This window comes from Phocoena phocoena, chromosome 3 (assembly GCF_963924675.1).
Source record: "Phocoena phocoena chromosome 3, mPhoPho1.1, whole genome shotgun sequence".
Taxonomy (NCBI): domain Eukaryota; kingdom Metazoa; phylum Chordata; class Mammalia; order Artiodactyla; family Phocoenidae; genus Phocoena; species Phocoena phocoena.
In genome coordinates this window covers 161,175,381-161,194,125 of record NC_089221.1, presented here as the reverse complement: position 1 = coordinate 161,194,125, position 18,745 = coordinate 161,175,381, and the positions used below count along the sequence as shown (strand labels likewise).

The 18,745-nt window shown below is 53.1% G+C and overlaps 1 protein-coding gene across 2 annotated transcripts; it reads right to left on the bottom strand.

Moving 5' to 3' along the window:
• Nucleotides 1–1,180: 1,180 nt before the first annotated feature.
• Nucleotides 1,181–18,055, bottom strand: NIBAN3 (niban apoptosis regulator 3). Of its 2 annotated transcripts, XM_065874188.1 has the most exons (15): nt 18,001–18,055; nt 16,568–16,698; nt 13,469–13,594; nt 12,726–12,840; nt 10,703–10,870; nt 9,996–10,111; nt 9,808–9,912; nt 9,423–9,585; nt 8,624–8,814; nt 7,036–7,194; nt 5,872–5,988; nt 5,684–5,791; nt 4,774–4,885; nt 2,721–2,804; nt 1,181–1,245 (listed from the first exon to the last, which is right to left on the bottom strand). In XM_065874188.1, exons 1-15 carry the CDS (start codon nt 18,053–18,055, stop codon nt 1,181–1,183), a joined length of 1,815 nt encoding a protein of 604 aa, XP_065730260.1. The 2 variants fall into 2 exon arrangements, with proteins under 2 accessions (XP_065730260.1, XP_065730261.1); XM_065874189.1 differs by lacking the exon at nt 5,684–5,791.
• Nucleotides 18,056–18,745: the final 690 nt, after the last annotated feature.

The window sequence follows — 18,745 nt, the reverse complement described above, 5'->3', positions numbered from 1 at the left end:
CATCGTTTTTGTGATGCTCAGATATCTATTTATTAACGTGAGTGGTGGGGGTGGGAGCTCAATATTGTTAAGTAAAATTCAGGGGACAGATCGTGTGTCCTCAGTGTGTGCAAGAGACAGTAGGGCAAAGGTTAGGAAGTAAAGGTGAGGAAAATCTCATTCTCTTGGGGGAGGAAACCATGGAGTGTGCATTACCCCCCTCTGAAAGCTGAACTGAGAAAAACACTGGGGAAGTCCCTCCCAAAACCTACTCCGGAAGCAGCTGGAAGTCTTGTGATGTGAAGGTGCCAGGCTCCAGTGGACAGATGGCTTTTCTGGCAAACAGAGGAAGGCAGTAAAAGCTCTACTCTCAGCTGGGAAACCTGATACTGAGGTAAGAATTTGGAGCAGGTAAACAAACCCAAAGGCCCACAGCAAGCTGAAAAAAAAGCATCTGTGGCATATCAGAAAGTGTTACTATCCTTAATACACAAAGAGTTATTAGAGATCATTAAGAAAAATATAAATTCTCCTGAAGAGAAAAGTAGGTAAAAGCTATGAACAGGCAATTCAGTAAAAAAGAAAAGAAAAGAAAGGAAAACACAGAAGCACACATACAGTGGTAAAGAATCCACCTTCCAATGCAAGGGACACGGGTTCGTTCCCTGGTCGGGGAACTAAGGTCCCACATGCCACAGGGCAAATAAGCCCAGGCGCCTCAACTAGAGAGAGAAGACCCTGACGCCACAACTAGAGAGAAACCTGCGCGCCACAACAAAAGATCCCGCGTGGCACAACTAAGACCCGACAAAGCCAAAAATAAATAAATAAATAAGAAACACACAAACATATTAATGGTCAATAAACATATTTTCAGGTTCAATGTAGTCATCAAAGAAATTTTAAATAAAACAATGCACTCTGTGTGTGTGTCTATCAAACTGGCAGTTTTTCCTTTTATGAAAAGTCCTAGTGTTTGGAAAAGAGAATACGTACAAATGCTGCTGGTGAGAGTGTTAAAAGGCATAGCCTTTCTGGAGAGGAGTAAGGCGGAGGTGTGGGGATTATACAAGCCTTGAACTGGTACATATGCTTTGACTCAGAAATTCCACTAGTAGACATTTATCCATTGAGAATGACGATGAATGTGGGCAAAGCTTCAGCTCTGGAATGTCCCTGGAGGAGGCAGTGGGCAGAGTGGCTAGACCTCGGTGCTGGAGCCTGGTTGCCTGGAGCAAGTGCCTCTCTGAGCCTCAGTTTCCACATCTGTAAAATGGAAAGTGTCATAAGGATGCTAAAACATTTGGACACATCAAATGCCTGGCACATAATAAATACCCAGTAATTGGAAGCTTAGCGAGAATAATTTAATAGAAATGTAAAAGCACCCAGAAGATAAGTGGGCCACAGAGAGAAATGGAGGTTCACAGAGAAGCTCCTAAACACATGAGAAGACTCTCCACCTCATCCCCAATAAGACATGCTCATTAAAGTGATGCCAAGACAACAGTTTTTACCCAGAAGATCTGGGAAATCCCAAGTCGGCTGACAGCCTGTGGGGAAATGGGCCACCTCCACACAGATGAGTGGGCACCAGGTGAGACCACTCTGATGGAGAGCACTCTCAAGACTGCTATTGAAATGACAAACATGCATGCTCTAAACCCTGAGATTTCACCTTGGGGGATTTACCCCTTGCATGAAAAGTATGTAAAAGGTCGTTCACTATGGTGAAAAAGATTAGAAGCAAAACCCCATCATCAATTAGATTCTGGTTAAATAGATTAAGGAGCCCATCCACAATCCTTCATCCCCAGTTGCAAATCCCCAAATATTATGACACCCAGAAGTCTTTCTAAGATTGTTTAATCTTCATGTATCCCAGTGAGTGTGAATATTCATCAGTTATCTGCAGCAATTGACTATGAGATGCTGCCCCCAATCAGCTAGGGAGTGTATTAGTTAGCTATTGCCACATAACAAACGACCCCCAAAGTTAGCCACTGAAAACTATACACGTTTATTATCTCAGAGTTTCTGTGGGTGAAGAATGTGGGAGCCGCTTAGCTGGGTGGATTCACAAAGTTCTCATAACAATGATACCCAAGGGGGTTGAGGAGCTGAGAGCCGCTCCAGAATACCTGCATCTGCCCTGGGTCCTGAACATCCAGATTATAAACATCTTGCCCACTGGTCCGCTTCTAGTTGGACCAGTTGCTTTCTGTCCCATTTCAGGGAAGTCCCCATGAAACATTTCCGTTTTAGGGATGGAGTTCAGGATCCCTGCACCACCAGCAGTGTCAACCTCAGCCCTACACACATTTACTGCTGCAACAAGGAGGTCTCTGTAGGGTCCTATAGTAGGAGGCCAGGCTGCCCTGGCCCTGAGCACAGCTCCATGCACCCATTGTTAAGGTGAACCTAAGGCTCCCATCACCACTATCTCCCCCACCAGTGCTGGGAACTGGTAGCCGTTGGGAGAGGCCCTATAGAGGCCTGGCAAGAAGAGATGGGACACAAATTCATATGCATGTCAGAGGATACCTCTGACACTCAGGCATACTCCTTGGCTCCCCATTGCCCTAGTTCACCATGAGCTTGGCCAACCTGGCCAAGTCAGGAGACAAGGTGCATACTGTTCCATCCAGGAACCCACACTCACAATCCTCTTGTATAACCCACACAGGCCCCCCGACCCTAGCAATTCACTGGCATGGGCCAAGAACCTGTGAGGTCCCCACCTGTTTCTCCTTGGTCCCATGGAAGCTCCGAGCAGCCATCCAGAGTGCAGGACATGTTGCTGGCACCGAGGGCTTTTTTCAATTCTAAAATAAGAGATAGAGACTTCCCTGGTTGCGCAGTGGTTGAGAGTCTGCCTGCCAATGCAGGGGACACAGGTTCAAGCCCTGGTCTGGGAATATCCCACATGCAGTGGAGCAGCTGGGCCCGCGTGCCTCAGCTGCTGATCCTGCACTCTAGAGCCCGCATGCCACAACTACTGAAGCCCACGCGCCTGGAGCCCACGCTCCACAGCAGGAGAAGCCACCACAGTGAGGGGCCCACACACTGCAGCAAGGAGTCCTGCTCGCCACAACTAGGGAGGGCCTGCACGCAGCAACGAAGACCCAATGCAGCCAAAAATAAATAAATTTAAAAATAAAATAAAATAAAGAGATAGGGCTTCCCTGGTGGCGCAGTGGTTGAGAGTCCGCCTGCCGATGCAGGGGACACGGGTTCGTGCCCCGGTCCGGGAAGATCCAACACGCCGCGGAGCGTTTGGGCCCGTGAGCCATGGCCGCCGAGCCTGCGTGTCCCGAGCCTGTGCTCCGCAACGGGAGAGGCCACAGCAGTGAGAGGCCCGTGTACCGCAAAAATAAATAAATAAAAATAAAGAGATAAACCGCTGGACACACCTGGATAAGCCCCAGAATCCCAGCGCTTCCATGAATTTTCCCAGAGAGGCCACAAGAGGGCAAAGCATGGAAGAAATGTCTCAACCAGGAACCCTAAACAAGTGGCTCACATGAGCCTCTCTCCACACCTGTGCCCATGGCAGACATTGCTAGCCGATCCCCACACCTTCACTGAGCCTGGATGCTAACTACCCCACCTTCCAGCACAATGCTTCAAGCAGACATCACAAATCAATTGAGAATGGAAACACCCCACCCCCCCACCCCGCCTTCAGTACATGTAGAACTTCTAGGAATGGAAACCTGTTTCTGAAAACTTTTTTCCAATCAGAGAATAGTTTTTTTCCATTTAAAATGGCCCCTATTCTAAAGGAACTCGGTTCTTTTTGTTTGGCCTCAAGGACACTTCTCACCCTTACTTCCTGGCTCCCAGAACACTGCTATCTCTGGGTTTCTCCCACCTCTCTGACTGCTCCTTCTGCATCCCTTCTTCCTCTTTGTGTCCTTCAAATCCAGGCTCTTTGGGACTCCTCTCCTTTCTCTCTACACCATCCCCAGGGTTGTGGTCCCTCCCATGCACCCAGTGACACCCCCGGCCAACAACAACCTCTGACTTCCATCTCACCCTCATGCCTGGGCTCCATCCCCCTGGTTGCTGCCCCTGCTCGAGTCCATCCTTTGCCCCCCAGGACCAGGCCCTCAGCCTCCTCCCTGGCTTCCAGTCTAGCCACTGTTGCCCTCTTGCTCACACACCCTCCGTGGCTCCCTATTGCCTGCCACAAAATGTCTAAACTCCTCTGCCTGTCATTCAAGGCCCTGAACGTCTGCCCTGGCAGCCTGCAGCCTCCTCTCGTTCCTTCTGTGTCAGCTGTGACATTCCCTGAATAACCATTACACATTGCTCATTCCCCTGTTAGTACAGGTCTCAGCAGTCATAGGCATTGGGTCAGGAAGGAACAGATAAGGCAGGAGGGAGAAGAGACAGTCAGGAGCCTCTTCCCAGCCCAGGAAATCCTAAGAGGCCTACCCCAAGTCCACATACTCTTGAGGGCTCAATGCCAGCCCAGAATAAAACATGGAGAGGTTGTTGAATGAGTAAAGGTAAATGTCAATCCCCAGTTTTTAAATTTTGCCTCCCTTCTCTCATCCTAAGAACTCCTGCATATCCGTCACAGCCCCACTCCAATGCCCCCTCCTTCAGGGAGCTTCCATCACTGCCCCTCTAGGCTCGCCCACCCCAGACCCCCTCTGTCCCAGTCCTGGCCCTTAGTCAAAGGACTAGTGTTCACAGGTAGTGAGAGGCGATGGGGACGCTGGTAGGGCTCAGTATACACAGCCAGGGGTCACCAGGCTCCCCTGAGCCATAGTGGGTAGGGCTCACCTCGATTGATCCTCTGCAGCAGGGCCCCCCGGATGACATCCTCATAAATACCCTCAATGGTCAGAGCAGGGCTGCCCACAGCAAGGACGTCCCCTTCGAACTCAGACAGCTCCTGTAACCGAGGCAGGTGAGGGGCTGGGCTGGAGGGGTGGGCTATGTGTGACATGGGTTTGAGCCCCAGCTCTGTCACTGATTAGCTAGGGAAACCTGGGCCTCAGTTTCCTCATCTTTAAAATGGACTCCTTGACTCATTATCCCCTCGGGTTGTTGTGAGAATTGGTGAAACAAAGCACATCACACCTCAATGGGAATAATGCAGGTGTTTCTGCTGGGACCCCTCACAGTCACTTCCTGCCTGACCCCTGATGCAGACCCCTTCACGGTGCCCCTAAGCCTGCGTAGCAAGGCCCCTGTGACCTCTCCCCTCGTCTAATTCCTACCCCATTGTTCGGTAAGCTCCAACCACACTTGCCTATTCTCTGTTTCTCCAACACACCAGGCACAGACCTATCTCAGGACCTTTGCACATGCTGTACCCTCTGCCTGGAACACTCTTCCCCAGGACATGGCTCATGCCTTTAGTTCACTGCTTCTCAAGCATCATCTTCTCAGAGACAGCCCCCCTAACCACTCAGCACCCTCACCATACACACACATACACTCCCCCTCTTCCTCCTCCCTTCTCTGAAGCCTGTATCACCTGCTGATATGTGATGCATGGGACCCCACGCCAGCTCTGCAGACACAGCATTGTCATGGGAGAAGCAGAGGGCCTCATGAAGTCCCAGAAGAGCCATCCAACCCAGCCCCTGGGCTCAGGGAACAAAAGTCTCTAATCATCAAGGTGGCTCTATGAGCCTCACAGAAAGATGCTTGGTTGTTCTATAGGACCCGTCCCCCATCAGCTCACCGCTTTGCAGCTCAGCTGCAGCTGTCTCAACACGAAGGGCAAGAAGATGCAGAGCAGCCAGCCATGGATGAACCGCCTCTGCGCCGAGCCACTATCCGACTGGAATTTCTGCATGACACACACGGCAACTGGTTTCACAACCACCTGAGCACCCAGGCCCACTGCCATGCCCTCCCCGCAGACCTCACCTTCAGCACGCGCCCCCTGACTTTCTCCAGCTGCTGGGCAGCCTGGTCACAGTCCAGAGCCGTGGTCAGACATTGGTCAGCCAGCTGCAGGAAGGTGGCCACGGCGTCAGCCATGAGCTGTGGGAAGAGATGCCGGGATGAGCCCTGGGAATCCATGCTCTTTCTGGGCCCTACGCCTGCTCGGTTGAACCCTTCTCAGCATCCAGCCTGCCCTGACCAACTACTTCCCTCCAACCTCCTTCTTGTCCCAAGAAACAGCACTCTCTTCCTCTCAGGACTTGGGGCTCATCCATTCAGTGCCAGGATGCCCAGCATGGGGATCAGAGAGCTGTCCATAGTCCAGGCTCCTTGCCTGAGCACCCTTGTGCAGTATACAAACTGAACAACCGTGCCGGGCAGCACTGGGTCTTCTCAATCCCTGTCTCTTTCACTCACCATGCCCATTAGCACGTCCCAACCCCTTGGCTTTCAAAACACACCCTGCTCCTCTCCACCAACCCATTCTGGTTCAGACCTCCTCCCTGCCTCCTCCACTTCTGCCCCCGACAGCCCCTGCTCCCCAGGGCAGGCAGGGCTTTCTAAAAAACCTTGAATCTGGCCATGCCCCTCCCCTGCTCACACACCTGCTGTGACTCCTGTTGCCCTTGGACAGAGCCCAGCCCCCTGAGGCCCATACTCAAGGCCCTGACCCATCTGCTCCCCCACCTCGCTGGCACATCTCCCACATCTATGCCCTCCCTTGAAATCTACAAGCCAATGTCTCTAAACTGCTTCATCTTCCCCAAATGTGGACACGCTCTCACACCTCCCAGGGCTTATCCACACTGTTCCCTCCAGCCAGGACATGCCCCATTCCCATTCCTCCCCCAGCTGCCCCAGCCTGGCAGTCCTCTCCTCCTGGAAGCCTTCCCAACCCTGGAGATGGATCAGGTGCCTCCTCAGGGTTCCCGTAGCACCTTGTGTGTCCCCGTCACAGCCCTGTCCATCTTGTGTGATTACTGCCTGCCTGGTCATGAGCTCATGTCTGCATGACACTGGGGAGTCCAGTGAGGGAGGGCCAGGTCTGTCTGGGTCATCGTGGTCTCCCTGGCACACACTCGGCACCTACTCATTGGAGGCTGCCATCCTTGCCTCGCTTCCTCCCAGCCTCCCATTCACCCTTACCTGCTGTGCGAGATCCTGGGCCCCAAACACCAGGCTCTGTGTTCCAAAGAAGCCAAATGGTTCTGCCAGCTGCCCCAGGCGCCCCCGGCTCCTCTCCGCCTCTCGGTAGCAGGTCTGCATCAGCTCTGGGTCCCATGGCATCTCCCCAAATGAGTAAACCTGTGTTCCCATAGCAGTCAGGTAAGAAAAATACCACCAGTCAATGGAAGAGCAAGGCTAAGGACCTCATAGACAGTTCATCGAAGGAGAAACACAAATGGAAACACATCCCGCCTCAGTTGGCACCAAAATAATGCATAATAAAAGTAACTGTGAGGTGTGGTGTGATGGACATAAAATGGTAAAACTTGAAACAAATGATAACATGTGGTGCTGGCATGGCTGAGGGGAAATGGGCACACTCAGCCCTTGTCCCACCTGATGTTCTCTTTGGGCTGGATCCTGCGGCTGCAGAAGTGCAATAATCCAAAGTGGTATTTGCCCTCAAACTGCTCACAGAAAAGTTGGAGGAGACAGAGCGTAGACAAACAACAGTAGTGGTGAGTTAATACTCCTGCGAGGAGGGAAGCGCGCACAGCTGCAGAAAGGACCAGGGAAAGTTCCTGGAGGAGGTGATTATGAAATGGAGATGTGAAGATTAATAAAGGGAAACCTCATTTAAAATAAAGTCATGGGAGTTCCCTGTTAGTCTAGTGGTTAGGATTCGGAGTTTTCACTGCGGTGGCCCAGGTTCAATCCCTGGCCGGGAAACTGAGATCTCACAAGTTGTGTGGCTAAATAAATAAATATGAAATCATTAAGCTCTGAAAGGGGCGGGGGGGGGGGGTGCTCTCGTGCACTGCCACTCCTTGCCGTCTGCAGACCCCAAACTGGAAGAAGGTTACTACTTTACCACTCCAGCAGGAGGAAGATTTTCTTCTTATGCAGTAACAGCCCCAACCAATGAGAAACTACCACCACTCAGCCAATGAGAAACTGTCACCACCCTGAACTCTCGCTTTCCTCCAATGGACTTTCCTTCAAAGCTGCCCCTCCCAATTTTCTCCTTCTCTATAAAGTAATGTTCCTCCCCTTCGTTTGCCAGACTTGCCTCTGGTTTTGCCATAGCTTGCATGTCCTGAATTGCAATTCTCATGCTGCCCTCCCTTCCCAAAATGTTCTGCTGATAAAATAACTGGCTGTTTCATTTTAAAGGTCAACAGACACTTAACGAGTTGAAGGTTTCTTGGCACATAGTGTGCTCTCATTTAACATCAGAAGAAAAGAGCTGACTTGCGTGTTGCAGAATTCTGTCCCAGGGAATGGGGTGGGCTGTGGCCAAACAAGGCAACGGGAGGAGGAACAATTTGTGGGGAAGGTGTTACTAAAATGCTAATCTTGTCATCTTACTCCTTCGCCCCATGTTATAAACCGTGCCCCAGTGACCATAGCATACTGGACCACCATAAGTAAAATGCAGCTTAGAAGAAAGTTCAGAGATTTTTAAGAGAAGGTTTTCAAACAAGAAAGATTCAAGGTTCACACTACTCTTCTATAAAGTTAACACACTGCCCATAGGCCCGATGAAACAAGACCCACTGGACCTCACCTCCTTCCGCAGCCGGGTGCTGGAGGGGCTCCCACGCAGGTGGCGGGACAGGCGGTCCATGCCCTGGGTTAGGAGGGTCTGCACCGCCGTGAGTTCAGCTTCCACGGTGCTCAGCAGCGTCTGCGTGACCCGGGGCAGCTGTGCATCCACCTTCCTGCGCAGGCACGACTCGAGGGGACCCTGGACGTTGGCTGCGAGTGGAAGACACTGGCCTGGATCTCCTCCTCGAGGTGCTCCGCAAATTGGGAGGCGGGGGGCACGGAGTGAGGCCATGGGCTCAACAGGGTGAGGTAGACGGGAGCGCTGACTTTGAATCCCCTCCTCTACCCCATTATACAGAATAGAAAACCGAGGCCAAGTGCGATGGGGATTGGCTCAAAGTTGCACACAGAGGCAGAGTTAAGATTCCAACTCTGTTCTCTTTGTTACTGAGCTGAGTGAGAGCTATCCCCGCTGTCTGACTGGACAACCCACAACTGGAGTCAGGCCTGATACCGCCAACGCCTCTGCCCCTCTCCCCACCCAGTCTTGGTTTCCGGGCTCACCAACTCCATCCCTGGCCTTCCCGCCTCCCAAGCACCCGCCCTCCCTCTTGACCCCGTCTAGAGACCTAGTCTCACCGCCAAAGCATCAAGGCTTCGCCCCTTTTCCCACTTAGGCTCTACCCTTTTCTTTTCCGGCCCTGCCTCCACCGGGTCCCAGACCTTGGACCCCTTCCCTTACACCCAAGCTGTTCCCCTTCTTCCTCTCTGGCTCCCGGCCCCGCCCCTCACATCCAGGCCACGCCCCCGGACCTCACCCTGCAGCCTCCCTAACACGCGCTCCCGCAACTTCAGCATCTGATCTACGTCTGGGCGGAGAGTCTTCTCCAGGGCGGCGAGCAGCTCCTCCTTTTCGGGCTGGAAGGCGCGGAGCCCAGTGGAGGCCCCGGCCAGGACTGCAGCGTGGACGGCGTCCAGTTGCTGCCCAGATCAGCCGAGGGGACCCCACACGGGCCAGGGGCGCGGTAGAGAGACGAGATGGGGCGAGGGTAGGAGGACAGAGAGAAGACAGACGCACAGAGATGGGCGGAGAGGTTGGGCGACAGTCGCAGGGAGGGCGAAGCTGAGCACCCGGGTCCGGCTCCTATCCCCATCCGCGGCCTCCCGCGTGTCCCTGCCCCACCTCCTCCACCCCATGCGTACCTTGGCCCAGGCCCAGGCCCGAGCGCGGCCGGCCCCCCGCAGGCGGGGCAGTGTCTGGGCTCGCAGCGCAGGCAGCAGCTCCCGCATCAGTAACGCAGTCAGCACCTGAGGGAGAGGTGACCATGGGTGCTTCCGTGGGCCGAGAAGGGGTCAGGGGTGTCCCGGGTGCGGCCTTGCGCGGCACTGACCTCAGCGTCCGAGCCTAGGGTCACGTCGTCGTCGCCAAAGTGGCCTTGCTGCTGCCGGTAGAGCCGTACGGCGTCCAGGAAAGCACGGGCGGCTGGGGCTTGACTTCGCTGCAGGACTGAGGGGCGGCTCCTCAGTGCCCGCCCACCCCTCCCCTGCTCTCAGGCTGCCTGGCTCCCCGTCGCCTGAGAAGGAAGCCCTCCGCCTCCTCGCCAGGTCCCAAACGGCTAAGTCTCACCCACTTCCAGACCTCTGCGCAAAGAAGTGCCCTCCGCCGGGAACATGCTCCCCTAAGTTTATCACCAGCCCATAAGGGGCCTGTGTACCATTTTGGAAAAGGCATCCCGGGCAGGCAGTCACAGCCCAGATCCCACTGCGGTCTCCAGTTGCCTCTCTAGTTAGGTACGTTTGTTCAGTCAACAACCTGCCCAGATGTGTCAGTCCTAACTCCTCTTCTTCACCTGGCTGGCCCCTCATCTTTTTTAGACCCCAGTTTGGACATCTCCCCCCCCCCCCCGATCCCCCAGGCTAAGCTCCCATGGTGCTGTGCCCTCATTACAGCCCGGGCCATGCACAACTGCCTGTTTCCCCTCTGTCCTCCCCCACGATCCATTTTATAAATAATGGAGAGGATCCCACAGCCAGCAGGAACGGAACCATCCGACTCCAGACTCTGCTCCACCACTGCCTTCCCTTTCCCAGGACCCACCTGTGCCTCGAAGCCGGATGCCGCCCTGCAGGGCTAGCCTCCAGGCATGCTGCACCTCCGCTGTGGCTGCAGAGAAACAGAGGTGCCGGCAGAAGGGGTGCTGCAGGAACAGGGGGAAACTAACAGGCATTTCCAAGAGGGGCTCAGGCTCTTCCTGTGTATGGTGTCCTGAAAGCAGAGGAGGTCGCATCTTCATTCATTCATTCACTCTAAAATCATTTGTTCACTAGGAGACAATAACCATGAAATGTGTAGAGAAGCCTTACTTCAGCTCAGTCCCAGGAGGAGGTGTGCCCAGGGCAGACATCAGTAATCCATCCCAGCACTGTTTCCCAGCCTCAGCAACATGCTTAACACAGCAGCCCTAGGCAGCCACCAACAATCTCTCCTAGCTGGCATGTGGTCTGAGCCCTGCTTGCTGTGGGGTGCTGGAGTCGGCTAGGCCCTGGTTCAAACCTGGCCAGACCATTTTCTAGCTCTTTGCACAGATTTTCATCTCCCTGAAAAAAACCTCAGTTTTCCTACCTGCAAAATGCGCTAAAAAGTGATACCAATGACCTAGAACTGTTGGGAGGAGAAAAATTGAGTGAATTTATTCTGATGAATTAAATTGGAGTCTCCCAAATCCTCAGTGTTTTGTTCAGATTTCCAGAGTGATACATACAGACTGCAGTAAAATGCAATAATGCAGGGCTTCCCTGGTGGTGCAGTGGTTAAGAATCCGCCTGCCAATGCAGGGGACACGGGTTCGAGCTCTGGTCCGGGAAGATCCCACATGCCGCGGAGCAACAAAGCCCATGTGCCACAACTACTGAGCCTGCAAGCCACAACTACTAAGCCCACGTGCCACAATTACTGAAGCTCGCACGCCTAGAGCCCGCACACTGCAGCGAAGAGCAGACCCCGCTCGCCGCACCTAGAGAAAGCCTGCACAAAGCAACAAAGACCCAATGCAGCCAAAAATAAATTTAGAAATAATAATAATGCAGAAAAAGGTGGACGTCCCTTGTCATCCAGCCCTTCGATCGCAGCCCCCAGAGATGACAATAGCTGTTAACAGTTTGGGGGACATTATTCCAGATTTTAAAATCTGCACAAAGCTGTATGACGTGCTTTTTTTTTTTTTAACAATGTGGAGTTTTCTGGTTTATAACTGGCCTTTGGGCTCCTGCATATGTCTGAGACACCTTCAGAGGCTGCACAGCTTTCCTTCCTGAGGGTCAGGCTGTAATTTATTTAATCAACCCCAAAGGATGCGTATGTGGGTGGATTCCCATGTTTTCGACATCATCAGCATTTCTGCAGACGGTTCTTGTCGCTATATCTTCGCCTGATTAAGCAGCAGGATAGCTCTGCAGTGAATCAAAAGGTGTAAATTCTGGCTCTGTCCCTTACTAACTGTGTGGCGGTCCTTGGCCTCAGTGTCCCCCTCTGTAAAATGGGGTGGTTAGTGACGGGGCTGCCTCCTGGGCAGATTCAAGGAGATGATGCAGGCCCTCATCAGATGCATGCCAGCCCACTTATGCTGCTCCTTACCTATTCAGAGAGAGAAAGAGGAGGAAGAGGAAGGGGAGGAAGGGGAAGGGAGGAGAACCATCCTGGAAACACTGGATGGACCAATTACACGCTGTAGCAAGTCTGTGCAATTTTCCTGCCCACCGCTGCCCATCTCCCCACATGCTTACTGACACCGTATTTTATCGTTTTTACCCTTTGCTGCTTTGATTCTGGTCTGGTGACCTAACTCCTTCACCCTGACAAGAATGGGTGTTTCTCTTTCTAGAGCGAGGCTGCTCACCCAGAGGCAATGCTGCCCCCAGGGACACTTGGCAATGTCTGGAGATATACTTGGTTGTCGCTCTTGGGATGCAGAGTGCTACTGGCATCTGGTGGGTGGAGGCGAGGGATACTGTTCAGCAACCTGTGAAGCACATGGTGGCCCCCACTGCAAAGAATGATCTGGCCCCAGTGTCAACAGTGCTGAAGTAGAGAAACCTGCTCTTGGGATCCCCGGGAGCCTTACCTGAGGGTTCTGGGCAGAGAGTGTCCAACAGATGGAGATATTCACTCTGGGAAGTCAGGACTGTGTACCCTGTCAGGACCACGGAGCCCAGGGGACGGTCCCCATTTTCATATTCCTGCAAAAGGCATCCAAAGAACCGTTTGGAGACAGGTCTAAACTGTGGCTTCCATATCCCAGTGTGGGATCAGGGGAAGGTTTTGGGTTAACTGGGGAAATCCTCCACCCTACCTCCCTGCCTCCATCCTCCCTCCTTCTGTCCACCCCTCCCTCAATCCCTCCTTCCTTCCCTTCCCCGTAGTGGAGCACCCAGCACCTGCTGTGCGCTAGGCCAGTCCCAAGTGCTATATGAGGACTAACCCATTGAATCCTCACAGCCCCGTGTGGCGTGGACCATCACCATCCCATTTCACAGATGCGAAAACTGAATCCCAGGGAGACAAGTGACCTGCCTGAATTCCTCAGCTGGAAAGCAGGGCACAGGCGGCATGTGCAAAGGCCTTGCACGGTTTCAACCTCAGCTCTGCTGGTGACCACGAGTGAGCCCCTACCCCTGGCCTGGGCCTCAGTTTATCCACCTGGCACAGCAGGAGATGTTCGCCCACCCAGGGCCAAGCTTACAGGTTGGCCCTACTTGATGATTGAAGAAAGGAGGGGGGCTATGCTGGGAACCGGACCCCAAACCCACACTGGGGAGGGTGGGATGGAGACGCCAGAGGTAGATGGGCTGCAGGCCACTCACTCACCTCCCTGTGCTTGAACCACTCCAGACGGCCGTCCCCGCGCAGGACACAGAAGACTGGCTGCCACTGAGGTGGGTGGCCCTGCAGCTGGGTCAGGGGCCCTCGGTGCTCCCGGACTCGGGGCAGCTTCTGTGGGAGGAGGGGCGGGCGGATGTCAAGAACATGGGCCAGTGTCCCGGTGTCCAGACCACCTGGACAGCTCCTCCTGTGTCCCGGGTGCCACCAAGTACAGTCAGTCCCCTACATACAAATGAGTTCCGTTCCGAGAGCAAGTTTGTAAGTCCAATTTGTTCGTAAGTCCAACAAAGTTAGCCTAGGTATCCAACCTACACCATCGGCTATATGGTACTGTACTGTAATAGGTTTATAATACTTTTCACACAAATAATACATAAAAAACAAACACAAAAAAATAAATAAAACATTTTTAATCTTGCAGTAGAGTCCCTTGAAAAGGACAGTAGTCCAGTACAACAGCTGGCATACAGGGCTGGCGTCAAGTGAACAGGTGAGAAGGGTGACTGACTGGAGGAGGGAGAGGAGGTGGGAGATGGTAGAACTGAAGGATCGTCAGCAACAGGAGACAGAGGGCAAGCTGCAGTTTCACTCACGCCTGACGCTGATGGAACGCCCATTCACATCTTTGGAAGTTTGCAACTTGAAGGTTCCTATGTAGGGGACTTACTGAACAGGTGCCTGGGCACTGCTGGTGTGGTGTTATAGTCTTTACTAAGCATGCTCACAGCCTGCACTTCCAAATATGAACTGAGGCAGACACTTTTGTGATCTCCAATTTACTTGCAAGCGGACCCTTCCCCAGTTGAGCCTCAGATGAGACCCCAACCCTGGCCAACATCTTGATTGCAGCCTGGGAGAGACCCTGAAAGAAAGGACCCAGCAAAGCCCCATCTAGATTCCTGACCCACAGTAACTGAGATGACAAACGTGTTGCTTGAAGCACTGATTTGATGGTGTATTTTTACACAGCATAGCTAACTGATACAGGTGGGATTGCCAGGTCATGGAGCAGGTGTAGATTGTTTGTTTGTTTGTCTTCAGGAGTAGTTTAATGTTATGAGAAATGGCCAGGCCTCTGCCCACAGACCCCTCCCTCAGGCAGGATGGGACATCACCTTGTTTCGTTTTCTTTGTCCCTCTTCTCACTTCCTGGCCACCTGAATTGTGTGCGTGCGTTTGTTTCACCAATGGTCCCAGAGTAGCTCCTGCTACACAGTTGGTGCTCGGTAAATATTTGATGACTAAATAAACAGCATTTGTGATGTTCTGATTCTTCAGCGGGCAGTGGGAACTCAGGTTTATTAAATGATTCTCCATCTCTCTTCCTAAGTCTGAGATTTTTCATAGTAATAGTGTTAAAATGTTATAATAGAAATGATATACATAATGCAAATAGATAAAACTAGTATTAAAGAAAATGTTTCAACTGAAGCGAGGGGAAATCCCTCCACGCTGCTTGAACCCCAACGTCAGCTGTTCCCTGGCCCAGGGGGTGGGACCAGCAGGAGACAGAAGGTGCAGGTGGGGGCGATGCCCAGGCCCCATGATGCCCCAAGCGGGACAGGGGGAGTCCCAGGTGGCAGGGGGCTCTGTCCATGGTGCCACAGAGCCCCCCACCCCAGGGCAGGCACAGCTGGGAGAAGGGGTGTCCAACAGAGGAAATCTCAGAGCCCTGATCGGGACAGGGGACCCAGGCCCCTTGTAAGGAGTCTGGGCTCTGGGTTCAAATCTCGCCTCTGCATCTTGCTGGCAGTGTGACTTCAGTTAGGTCACTTCACCTCTCTGTGCCTTGGTTTCCTCATTGGTCAAAGACCCATCCCCTGGGCTGGTGAGAACTAAGTTGTACCGGGCACATGGAGATCCTGGACACCATTTGCCAGCTCAGGAGACCTTTGGAGCTGGGGCTGGGCAGCTCCAGGCTATTTTGTTCCATCGATAAGTCCTTCCTGAGCCCCTACTAAGTGAAGGCACCATGTGGGCACAATGGGGTCGGGGGAAAGGGGAAATAAGGCTTGGACCCTGTCCTCGCAAAGCAGAAAAATGGAGGTGGCAGACGTGTGAGCCCGGGCTGCGTCAGAGGAGCAGACAGACAGGGGTTCCAGAGGAGGTGCCCGACTCAGGTGGGGGTAACAGTAGTCAAGGAAGGCTTCTTGGAAGAAGTAGCAGACGAAGTATGGGATAGAATGGGGAGGGTGGCACATGCAAAGGCTTGGGCGTCCAGTGGGCACGCTGTGCCCTTGGGTGATGCACTCAGCCAGGCCACACCTTTTCCAGCTTCAGAGCTTTTGCATTGCCTGTGCCCTCTGCCTAGAATGCCCTTCCCACTCTGGGCTTCAGGTCTGGCTCCTTCTTATCCTTTACATCTCAGCTCAGAAGGACCTTCCTACGCCCCAGCTTCCAGCCCCCAACACCGCCCTTCATTTTGTCTTCCTAGCACCTATCAGAAGTTATCCTGCATCATGATATGTTAACTTGACAACAAACTGGTCATTTCCCCCAATTAGACTGTGAGCCCCGGAGGGCAAAGCGGGATCTGTCTCAGTCACTACTGTGTCCCCAGCATCCAGCCAGGGGTGTGGCATGCGGTAAATATCCAGTGAATGTTTGCTCGAAGAATGAATTTTGGGGACGTCCCTGGTGGCCCAGTAGTTAAGACTCCACGCTTCCACTGCAGGGGGTGTGGGTTCGATCCCTGGTCAGGGAACTAAGATCCCGCATGTCACGCAGCATGGCCAAAAAACAAATGAATTAAAAAAAATTTTTTAAGCATTTATTATTATTTTATATATTATATATATTTATTTATTTGGTTGCGCCGGGTCTTAGTTGTGGCAGGCGGGCTCCTTAGTTGTAGCGTGCATATGGGATCTAGTTCCCTGACCAGGGATCGAACCTGGGCCCCCTGCATTGGGAGCTCGGAGTCTTACCCACTGCACCACCAGGGAAGTCCCAGAATGAATTTTTAATAGTCACCCCAGGTCGTGGCACCAGCAAGGACAAAGGTGTGAGGAGGGACCCTCAAACGAACGAACGGCCTCCCCAGCCTCGCCCACTCAGCACCCCCTCCCCCTTTGCGGCACCCACTTTGCTGTGCAGCAGCTGGCATCCGGCTGGCTCCTGGGGGCCCAGCTCTCGGGAGATCTGCCACAGGACCGAGGCTGCCAGCTGCCCGCGGTAGCAGGGCAGGAAGTTCCTCAGCAAGGTGTCTACCTGGCCTGCAGGGACAAAAGGATGGTGAAGTGGCTGAATCAGGTTCCCCCCAACCTGCCGGAGGTGGGGGCAGAACAGGCAGAGAAGCCACCTACGGATTCCTATCCGCACCCCAAAGTTGCCCCAGAAGACATGCTCCAATTCCATTCACCCTTAACCCTCCATTGCCTGTTTTTATCCACATGGGAGTTGGTGGGGGGCGGGGGAGTTAAAGGATTCAGGCTTAATTTATAAACGATGTACAACACACCTTAAATGTATAAAGCATAGAAATGAATCAGTTTGACACATGTACACACCCGTGACACCATCACCGTAACCCAGATAAAGAACAGATCAATTGTACCTGAAAGTTTCCTTCTGCCCCTTACTGGGGGAGATTTTCAAAATCTTTTAAAAACCTCACCCAGCACAAGTGAACTTTCTGGGGTGATAGAAGTATTCTGTATCCTGATCTAGGAGGTGATTACACAAGTGTTAAAGTTCTTCAAGCTGTTCCTCTAATATGTGTGCACTTGATTGTGTGTAAAACACATCTATCTTGCTGCCTGGAATGTGGATGCGATGACTGGAGCTTCAGCAGCCATTCTGAGTCATGAGGTGACCTCAGGCACAGAAGCCACGCATGTTAGAACCATAATATGGAAGGGGTTGGGTTGTCTGACTTTTATCAGGCTGCCTGCCACTGTTGCCCTCTATAGGACAGAGAAACAAATCTTTATCTTGTTTAAGCCACTACAGAAAAAGAACATTCCAACACTTTGCAGAGTAGCTTATTGAATCCATTCATGTAATGACAACTTGGCCTTGTTTCTTAGTCTAGATCATGAGTCCCCCCTCCATATCCCCAGTGCCCAGCACACCGTAAGTGCTCAACTGTGTGTGTGGAGGATGGAGGACACTGGCCCTTCTTTGTCTCAAATCAAGAACTGTGACTTAGTCCCTGGGGGTCCACACTGAGGGGCCTACTGGTCCTTGCCCACCTGGGAGGATCATCCCACAAGATCTGGCTGGGCTTGGGGCACTTCCCACCTGGCCCTATGCCCTCCACCCCAAACCCATGCCCTGAGTAGGTTTACCAGATTTACCAAATAAAAGTACATGACGCCAATTAAATTTGAATTTCAGGTAAATAACGAATACATTTTTAGCATACGTATGCCCTCATGCAAAATTTGGGACATACTTATACTAAAAAAAGTATTCATTGCCTCTCTAGAATTCACATTAATAGGGCATCCTGTGTACCTGACAACCCAGCCCTAAACCCCACCCGCCAAAATCTCGCTCCTTCCCAGTCCACTCACCCCTCAGGTGCTGCTGCTGTCGCTTGTCCAAGGGGCTCGAGGGCCGCCCACCCATCCTGCTACTGTGTCCTGGGCTCCCCTGAAAGTGAAGCAAACACCCCCCTCCTCCCCACAACCCCCCAGTTCTTCAGCTCAGGGGCACCCTGGGAGCAAGGTGACCTGAGGGGCCTGGATGCTGCGGAGATCAGTGCCTGGGGTCAGAAGCCAGAGCATGGTCCTGGTGTGGTGTGGGATGCCTGCTCCCCACCCCGCCCCGCCCCCTGCCCCGCCCCACCCTGCACCTGTGTCCTCCCAGTTCCCCTGTGGCCAAGTCCCCTAAACTGGTGGTTTCTGTAGGGGCTGCCCCGGGTTGGGGGGGGCGCGGGGTGGTGGGAGACAAAAGTCCTAGCTGGCCTTGGAGGACGGATGCAGGGCAGATATCTAGCAGGACCTGAGAGCAGTTGGTGTGGGGTGGCAGGGAAGGGGGTGCTGGGCAGAGATGGGGCAGCTAAATCCTGTACCTACCCCTTGCCAGGTGACTCTGGATCCCAAGAGGATCCAGCCAGGCCCAGCACCAGGCTGGGAAGACAGAAGTGGACTGACACCCCGGGCCCCTGGGGTCAGTGCTGGGGTAGTGGGAGCGGGTGGGGAGCCACTGCTGTGCCGTGGACTCGTGGGCTGTTTCCCTTCGGTTCCTGCTTTGCCAGTCCATTCTCTATCGGCGCATAAAGCCCTGGACTGGATCGGATTAGTTGGGTCTTCCCAC